Source organism: Takifugu flavidus, chromosome 16, assembly GCF_003711565.1.
Source record: "Takifugu flavidus isolate HTHZ2018 chromosome 16, ASM371156v2, whole genome shotgun sequence".
NCBI classification, from domain to species: domain Eukaryota; kingdom Metazoa; phylum Chordata; class Actinopteri; order Tetraodontiformes; family Tetraodontidae; genus Takifugu; species Takifugu flavidus.
In genome coordinates this window covers 6,115,027-6,124,749 of record NC_079535.1, presented here as the reverse complement: position 1 = coordinate 6,124,749, position 9,723 = coordinate 6,115,027, and the positions used below count along the sequence as shown (strand labels likewise).

General features: G+C 45.7%; 1 protein-coding gene across 1 annotated transcript; it reads left to right on the top strand.

The window, feature by feature from the left end:
• Nucleotides 1-462: 462 nt before the first annotated feature.
• LOC130540325 (protein TUNAR-like) lies at nt 463-7,084 on the top strand. The gene is made up of 2 exons (XM_057059389.1): nt 463-1,333; nt 5,160-7,084. Exons 1-2 carry the CDS (start codon nt 1,262-1,264, stop codon nt 5,343-5,345), a joined length of 258 nt encoding a protein of 85 aa, XP_056915369.1. The 5' UTR covers nt 463-1,261; the 3' UTR covers nt 5,346-7,084.
• The last annotated feature ends 2,639 nt before the right edge of the window (nt 7,085-9,723 follow it).

Sequence of the window (9,723 nt, the reverse complement as noted above, 5' to 3'; positions counted from 1 at the left end):
ACATGCAAACACGTGTTTTCACCCGTCCTGTGGAAATACATGACCTGTGAGAATGCACTTCCCTGTCACGAGTGCAGCCATACCATATGCATGGATACACACAGTAATTGCAGACCTGAAGTGCCCCCCCCACACACACACAGACACACACACACCTCCTTTAACTGTCAACTTTCCATTACTGTACATGCATTTGACACACACGCACCCTCATCGGAAGGCTGACCAATCAGAACATTTTACAGAAAAAAAACAGAGGATGTACATGAAAACAAACACACACACACACACACGCACACACACACACTCAAAACCCAGGAGGAGACCCTGTCCCCCTCATCATGGCCCCTGTCAGACGTTTCTTGTCCCCAGGCCCTGCGCGGCTCCCATGAGTCGGTTGCCAGGCAACGGAGGCTGCATTAACATGCGCGGGAGAGAGGGAGCAGGGGATACCTCTTGCCCGTGGAGTGGTACGACAGCATCAGTGTGAGGCGACGGGTCCGCTGGCAGCGTCTCCCCCACCTTCCTCTCCGTCTGTCTCTCTCTTCCAGCCATCCAGCGCTGCCGCTCAGTTAGACGGCTCAGCCGCTGGGGCGGAGGAGCGGATATGTTGGGTCGCTGATTGCGTGGAGCATTCAGGGGCTTCCACCTCATCAGCCGAGGTAGTTCTTTTTTCTTTCTTTTTTTGAACATTGAAAAGACGGGAGAGCAGCAAAATGCGTCTCACTGCTGAGGAGTATGAAAGTTTGGCAGAGGAGATGAGCCTTTAATCGGGGTCAATAGGGTCTCGCCACAGAAGAAAAGGTCAAAATCTTGTTGAAGTCTGTTTTTTTTGGGGGGGGGGAGCAGATTTGATGAAAAGGCGAGGGAAATGCGCACATGAGACAGCTTTGTTACCATCCCGCCCCCATCTGCCCATCAACTGATTCCATTCTTCAACTTGACATCATCCCCTCCACGCAGACGAGCGGGAGAAGAAAGGAGCGAGGGGGAGAAGAAGCAGAGGTGGGGAGGCGAGCAAAACAGAGGCAGAGGTGCCAAGCGGAGGCGGCTCTCGCAAGGCTGCCGGGGAGAAAGTGAAGGCAGTCAGAACTTGGCTACGAGTGAGATGAAATTCAGGGAGGAGGCGCAGGAGCGCTGCGAGGTACCACACGCTGAACTGGAAACGCACCACCAGCAAGACGAGCCGACTGTCTCTGGATCTCGCGCGCCTCCACGGCTGAAGGATGAGAGGGGCCGACTTTTGCCTTAGTTGCCGGGGATGTGGGGGCACGAGCGACAGGCGTCCACCTCCAGCATGTCCAATGCTATATTACTCCTGATGCTCTGCAAGGTAGGTCGCAACCGCCTCCCTCACCTTCATGCTTAGCGCCAAAACAAGCGGGACCTGGTCGACCCTGGCGCCGGTGGGTGATGGTGGATGATTCCAGACCTTTTGGAGAGACACTTTTGTAGGCTTCAGTGAAAGATTTTTGCAATTGCGGTGGTTCGTTGTCCAGAAAATCCAGTCGGAGTTCCTCTGACATTGGTGACAAGTTTAAAAGCTTCTTATGTAACAGCGGGACGGTCTGAAATTAAAGGCTCGTTAAGCATTAATGGACTCATTTTCGGTGACAGAGTAAAATGACTTTAAGCTAATTGTATTTTTTGAAACGGTTTATTTATAGACAATCCTATATTTTTGTCTTCTAAATCCTCTGTAAGACCCCCCCCCCCCCTCCCTGTAATTCATCCCTCTCATTCACAGAACAATAAGATGTGGAAATGGGTCACAGCAACTATTGGCAGAGTCGCTCTTTCAGGTTCTCCGGCTTGATTTGAAAACTCCTCCTCTCCTTTTCTTCCCTTTTCTTTCTCTCCATACGTTTCGTTACGCCGCTCAAAACATGGTTGAGAGACGTCCTGATCCTGGTCACCGTGTCCACAGGCACACTCACTGTCACACACACTTGGCCCACACTGGGAAGAGGTTGGGAAGCGGCTCGCTTTAATTCCATTTTATAACAACGCCAAAAGCGACTCTGCCTGTCAGACCCTGTTAGCATCTGGACTCGTCTGACATGCTCAGGATCATTCAAGTGGCAAAAGGTTTTACTCTCTAGTGATCTGGTCCCTGGAACGTTAGCTTCCGTAAAGCATATCCGGATCCTCACGTCCCAGGTGTGGCGCTCCCCTTTCAGCACAATACAGAAAATAACTTCCTATCTGAGTCTCAGGATCAGTCGCTGAAGTTAAGACATTAAAGTGTCGGAATCGGTGAAAAGGAGTTCGTGAGTGACACCAGGAATCAATTGGGAGATAAAGGAGTCCTCAGTATCTTAGGACAGCACACAGTGGCTAATCAATAGCAGCCGGAAAGAACGAGCTGATAATCCTGCTATTTGACATAAATGAGCTCTGGTGTAAGCAGGAGTTCCTTTTAATCTGGGATTGCATGAACCTGGAAACCCGGCTCTCCATCCTGGATGTAAAGCAAACAGGGCTGTGATGATGTCAAATGGCATGGATGCCACATGACCCCCCCCCCCCCCCCCCCAACAGAAGACCGCCAAGTAAAAAAAAAACGCTCCCTCACCACTACTAGCACCAGCTCTCCTCATCAGTGTGTGTGTGTGTGTGGGGGGGGGGGGGGTCATTAAGTTAGTGAATACATGAATGTAAATGTGCTCAATTACAAGTCCTGCATTTAATATCCTGCTTAAGACGAAGATATATGTGACATTGTTAGACTGTTCATTATGATTCAAGAAGCATTTTATTGTTGCTGCTCCTCAAGGCGGAGCTGGGTTTAATTACTTTATATACATTTTATTATGTTCTTCATTTACAAGATAAATCTCACGCCGTGTGTATCTTGTGCAAAACAGTACACGAGCTGGTTTTTAAATACGCAAAAAGCATTTATGTGTTAGCCCTGCCAGACGTTAGCAGGGCGTAGAAGTTTGAATATTGGGGCACTAATAAAGGTGTCTGGGATGTCTGGTTGGGTGACGATGCGCGGAATGTCACATACGAACCTCGTTGGAACATCTTTTGAATTTAACGATATAAAAAACAAAGCAAAAAACGCCTGCGTGATTGATGGCAGATCTCCCGCAGTTGCTAAAATTTACCACAGTTCCCTCAGTCGACATTTACTGCAGCGCTGCCCTTGTGTTGAAGTCATTAAAATGACATCTCATTGTAACGTCCTCCCTCAGTTTCTCCGGATCTCCTTGAGATTCTCCCTCTCTGTCATCCGTCTGCACAGAACAACAGCTTTGGTGTAACGATTCCTGGAAACGGCTCCCAACGATTCTCCTGCTTCCGCAAAAACACAACACAAACAGAAAGAAAGCAGAGAAAACTGCCACAAATCTCCTTCAACACACGCACACATGCGTCCAGGGTTAAAGGGCCAGTTCACCCAACTACAACAACTTTATTGATATTTCTGTTGAACTCTCCACAAAATTAAACTCACACACACATTCTTGTACTAATGTATTTCTGAGGACTTTCATGGATGAGCCCCGACAGTAACTATCACAAAAATATTCCTAAATATAACCCTAATCCTAATCTCAATCTAAACCCAATTTCTAAGATTAACCTTAAAACGGAGTATGGATCTTCAAAGAGACCTAGGCAGTTGTGAGGCCAAGCAAAAATACAATACAATACATCTATAAGAACACACACAAATAAATAAAGCTGCAAAACTACTCAAGGGAGCTCACCCCAGAGCCCATAAACCTGACATCAGCAAGAACTGCATGAGAGCTGGTGCAGCTTCCCACAGATCTCGCCAAAATGCGAGCATAGCTCGAGGCTAGTAGATTAACAGTGGACATTTGGGCTGAATATAGGCTCTTTTGTTGTTTTGTGTTGAATCTGATTGTTATACTTCCCTTGATGGTTGTTTTGCCTCTGAGAAACTGCCCAGCTTTTATTCAAGTAGTGAAGTTTGGGATGTTTTTGATGCCTTGAGCGAATTCCCGTTTTTTGGATGAAAGAGTTCCTTTAGGCTCATGTCCTTTTTCTAATCATGTCCATTTCAAATCCACAAACCCAAAGTACGAAGCTCGCTCTGTTTTTGTCTGGTTAGAAGGGTTATTTTTGGTATCCATTAGCTTACAGACTTTCTGCTGCTAGTCAGTGTATAAGACCCACTGACCTGTAAAAAGGCGTGCATTTCTCCAGAGAGTTGTTTAGATGCCAAGTTGCACAAGCTGCTGCGCCTGCTGGAGGCAGGCGACTAGTTTTTAATCCCCCCCCCCCCCCCCCCCCCCCCCCCCACCCTGAGCGAAACAAATCAATAGATGCACACACTGTTGAGCAAAGTCTGGTGCCGGAGTTTCAGCTGTCTTTGCCGTGTTTTCCTCTTCTGAGCAGTGCGTCAATCAACCCATCAGAATGGGGGTTTTGAAGTGTAGCAGCAAATGTTCAGGCTTTAAATTTGACGAGTCCGCAAAAATGTCTTTTTGGCCCAAATGAACGTCGCATCAACTCAGTTTTTTCCGTAATTTAAAAGGAAAAAGCAATTAAAGCGCTTCATTTCTTCAAAGAGGGAGATGTTTTTCCTCTCCGAGTATGAGAAGGTGTTTATATTTTTGCCATGTGGAGGCGTGTAATTTAAATCAGCCGCCTGCTTTTGCTTTAATAAGAAAGACATCCACAGGTTTACGATCCAAACTCCAAGGAAGACTGGATTTAATTGGAGCTGTGGAGAAAAAGTCATTTAGATTTGATGGAAAATCAATCCCGTATGCGCAGATAAATCCTAGCCTCAAGCTAAAAGGTGTAACATGAAAGGAACAGGAGGAAGGTGGACTCGCGCTATAAAATATAGAAGGCTTTTCTTTCTATTGGAGGGACAGTTTGTCCAGAAATGGAGGGTTTGGGAGGTGGCGGCAGACGTGAAGCTCCGTCGATGCAGCGTGTTGATGTTTATGTTCAATTTGAACACCGTGGCGCCACTTTACAGCAGAGCTGTGAGGTTTGGCTGCAGCCCTCAATACGATAAAGGAATATCGACACAAACAGAAATGAAATCCATTCACATTTTGCAGCAACTGTTTAAAACACAAACGAGCAAAACAAATACCTGAAAAAAAAAGATAGAAAAAGCCAGCAAATTAACTGTGCTTCTCTCTCCCGCTCTTATCTGTTGGCTCCAGATCGGTTTGAGACGTAAAGTGCAGACTTTTCCTGGGAAAATGGTCAACACTCTCCACAGTGATGAGGAAAAGGGAAGCCAAGACAAGGAAAGCAAGGAGGAGAGCATCCTGGCCATGCTGGGCATCATTGGGACCATTCTCAACTTGCTGGTCATCATCTTTGTCTACATCTACACCACCTTGTGACTCTTATGCACCTGCAGGTTGATCGCAGCTCATTTGGACGTCTCCATGGGAACCGCGCTGGAAAAATCCAGCTTGACTGGCGGCGGACTGGAATCAAGCCTCTGGGATGGCCGCGAGGCGCCCACTCGGCATGGCTTCAGATGGCTGAGACCACCAGAAACTGGCGGGCCGCTCTCCTCTGCACAGGTGGACTCATCCAGGATACGCTTATGCTCGTAACCCCGACACGTGCACGGTGACGGACACTTGGGAAGCTGCGGCAGACCCGCGAAGGACTGCACAGAGTCGTTTTTCAGATGGAATTATCTCCTTTACAGACAGCGTACCTGCCACACGGGTATCTTATCAGCGTTTCCCGACGTTTCTTTGTCAGTGTACATATTTGTATCGGATTTAAAGGGACACATTCGAGTCGTTTTTTTTTAATATCGTATTTCTCAGTGTTTTTGGAGAAATAGCGCCAGGATGTGTTACAATTTACTAAAGTCTATACTGGGTGACATTTGTGCAGTTCACATATATTTGCTTTGGTAAATACTTTATAATTTAGTCTGACTAAAGTACTAAAATGCAGATTTTATGTTTTGGTTGTACTTTAGATTTACTGGTAAACCTCTACGGATCTTTGTTCATACTGTACATAATTAAGTCAAACCTTGTGCATAATGACAATATGCCTTAAACCTGAGCAAATGGATTGATAATGATTATTATTATTACTTTGTGAAGTATTTCAGTCGTTGTGCATAATGTTTGATGCTTTTGAGGAGAGCTCATGTGGTGGCCAGCACGCTTTTGTCTGAAACAAAGTGAAAACTCATTTGACAGCGTTTTCATTGAAACCACCCTCATCAGGTTTTTTAAATTCAGTTTTTTTAATCCCCGTCACGTTCTGTCCCTTATTTTTCTCTTTGACCGAACTGACACCGTTTCTCGCCTCGATGTCTTACATCTCATCTCTCGGGGAAAACGAGCATCTAGACAACATTTTACTTTACCCAGGACTGGAAACAGGGCATATTTTTTGTACTTGAGGGTAAGATGTATGTAAAAGAAAAGCAAGGTTAAAAAAACAAACAACAAAAAACATTCAGACTTTGAGCAGAATGTCTTCAAACTTTTGGATCAGAATCATGTGGGAGTTGAATTTATGAGTAACAATCCCATATTATCAACTCGCTAATCTTGAGCTTTTTTTTTGTAAAAACTTTAAAAACCTGATGCCGTGTCCATAATAAACTTCCGAGGTGCTTGTAGGTTGCATTTTGTATCTTTATTCAAACAAGAAGCGATATCAAATAGCATTTATCGCGCGTTGAGCTATTCCGACGGAGTTTGTGGAGCAATGACCTCATGATTTCAGAAAGTGCCTGATCAAAATGTCTCAGCCTCACCAGTTTGTGACAGCAAACCAGTTTGGGTATCTCTACAAGGCCCCACTAACACACAGCTGAACTACCCCGATCCACTCCACTGAATTCCCTCCGTCAGGTGAAGTGGGGATTAAAAACGCCTGTAAGCACACGGACAAATCTCACGAATGTATTCTTCTTACATGCTAATCCTCCCTGCTCATGTTGCTTTTGTTCCTATCTCAGCGTCTTCTCATCTTTATGTCATGCTTTGTTTTTGTGTGCTCAATCTATATTTAAAACCCTATTTTAATGGTGAAGGTGACAAGTGGAGTTTTTTTATTTTTCCGGCTTGCAGTTCACGAATAAACATATTGACAAGTTCCATGTGGGTGTGCAGGACTGCTAATCTTTATTGGCTTCGCCTGTTTTGCTCATCAAATTGTGTTTTGTGTCAGCATGGTGAATTATTGTGGGGAGAGAATAAGAGCAGGGACTGCTCTCTCCACTGTAGCGGAATCTGCAAATATCTATATTCTCCTCCTCTCGACAGCTGAGCGAGATTACACCAGAGCCCCGGAGAAGATGGATGAAGCAAGGAAACCTTTAGGAGTCCCAGCCATTGGATCCTCTGAGCCACATTTCTTAATATGACTGCAAATCAAACTGAAATATGTAGCGGACAAAGCTCAAAGCTGGCAGGACAAAGCAAACCAAATCACCCTAAACATATTTATTTCTGTATCCATCTTCCCCAGGATGGGATCTTTTGGGCCATGTGTGTGTCAAAATAATTTCCCGCTCTGTTGTGGCTGCTGTGCCACTGGTGCCGTGCTGGAATAATCCTGTTGGAGGAGGAAAAATGAGACTAAATCGAGCTTGCCTCCTTTTTTCCCTCTCGCTTAAATACAATAGATTAGGCAACGCAGCCTAAGAAACCTCAGCTGCGTGATTTCACACGCGCCCTAAAGCTTGCTGCAAGCTCCCGTTTTCACCTGGATCCAGGGCTCATCCCTCAAACCATTCCCTCTTTTGATGCTCCACAACTGAACAATGTGCAGGAGGTAGTAGATGGATGATTCAACCGTGCGGATGTTCCGTCTCGTCCTCGTCCTCCTAATGGTTTTCACAGAAAAGCTGCACGAGGCTATTAACGCCCCCCCCCCCACCACATCAACCACCGCCACTCCTGGCTGGCGATGTCAGGCCGCCGCTGTTGTTATTCAACGGCAATTCAACCTGTGGCAGCGGCGCATGTTAAAATTTAATGCTACGTTACAAAGAGCGGTTTCCAGGAGGACACAGACGAAAGTCACGGCAGCGGATCTGTTTCACGCTCGATCAAATATTAACGTAAAGACAATTCACATCCACTGGAAAATAGATCATCTGTTCCCATCTGTAGTTTTTTCCCTTTTCTTACAGAACAGTGCGTTGAGAGGAAGACTGAGAAAGTGGGCAGTAAGCTTTTATATCACCTAAACACAATACGTACAGATTAATGATCCTGGGTTGATCCAGCAATGCTTAAATTAGAAAATGAAAACCAGTTAAAATTCTTTAATCGCATGAATATTTGCTGACTTTGCTGTTTGAAAAAGAACCAACCAAAGCTGCTGCAATCTCTCAGGTAGTAAACACAGAATAGCCATTTAGCTTTTTCTCACTCATATAATCTACACTGTTTTCTCTTCCTGAGCACAAATGGGATCATCTTCAAGCAACCCTCCTCTTCATCAGGGGTCAGAAATCAGTCATTTGTCTTCAAATCCTTGAAGACAATTAAGGGGCAGGAAAACCTCTCGGTCCTGACCTGGGCAGGTTAAAGTTCTGTTGAGGTCACCGATGTCACGGCTTCAATGAGTCCCGGCTCAGTCGGAGATTTGAGAGGATTTTCCCAGGACACGTGTCCTGTATGGATTTCCTGTCACAAAGGTTGCACAGATCCAGCCTTTCTTCACGTCTATCCATGCGGAGAAATAAATCCTGTGATCAAAATCCAGGAAAAGGCGTGAAAGGCGGAACAAATCCTGATACAAATGTAAAACTTCAGTGTGAAAGCGTCAGCTTCAGCTGCGCAGATTAAACAATCTCTTTTTTCTGGCTTTTTGGGGAAATGTGTGGTTGTATTTTCTTGCATATCCTGATTTAAAGAGGATTTTGTGATTCCATCATAGTTCGTGAACATTGTTTTGTTTCCCCGAAAAACGCCCAGACGCACATATTAAAGTCGCTTCAGCTGCAGAGAGAGCGATGGATCGTCTTTGTCAAAGAAGATGGGATTAAAAGGAAAGACATTGAATCAGTAATTTCAGCCTGGAGGAGGTGGTGAGGAGCAGAAACTGGTGGTAGTTATGGACACGTCTGTCGCGGCGCTGAAAAAAAACACTTTAGAAGCTCAAGAGCAGCTTTACTGACACTCCAGCTGTTATCAAAGGACGGCATAGAAAAGCATTCAGGCTCTGAAACACAGCTCCGCTCAGCAAACCTGGCACCACCAAAACTAGCTGGAAAGCCCAGGGAATCCATCCATCCATCCATCCATCCATCATCCATCCATCCATCCATCCATCCATCATCCATCCATCCATCCATCCATCCATCCATCCATCCATCCATCCATCCATCCATCCATCATCCATCCATCCTCCATCCATCACCCATCCATCCATCCATCCATCCATCCATCCATCCATCATCCATCCATCCATCCTCCATCCATCCATCCATCATCCATCCATCCATCCATCCATCATCCATCATCCATCCATCATCCATCATGCATCCATCATCCATCCATCCATCCATCCATCATCCTCCATCCATCCATCCATCCATCCATCATCTCCATCCATCATCCTCCATCCATCCATCCATCCATCCTCATCCATCCATCCATCCATCCATCATCATCCATCCATCCATCTCCATCCATCCATCCATCCATCCATCCATCATCCATCCATCCATCCATCATCCATCCATCCATCCATCCATCCATCCATCATCCATCCATCCATCCATCA

Coding starts and splice junctions, on each gene's coding strand:
- LOC130540325 (XM_057059389.1), top strand. CDS start 1,262: ATGTGGGGGCACGAGCGACAGGCGTCCACCTCCAGCATGTCCAATGCT. Junction 1,334..5,159: donor TACTCCTGATGCTCTGCAAG/GTAGGTCGCAAC, acceptor TGTTGGCTCCAG/ATCGGTTTGAGACGTAAAGT.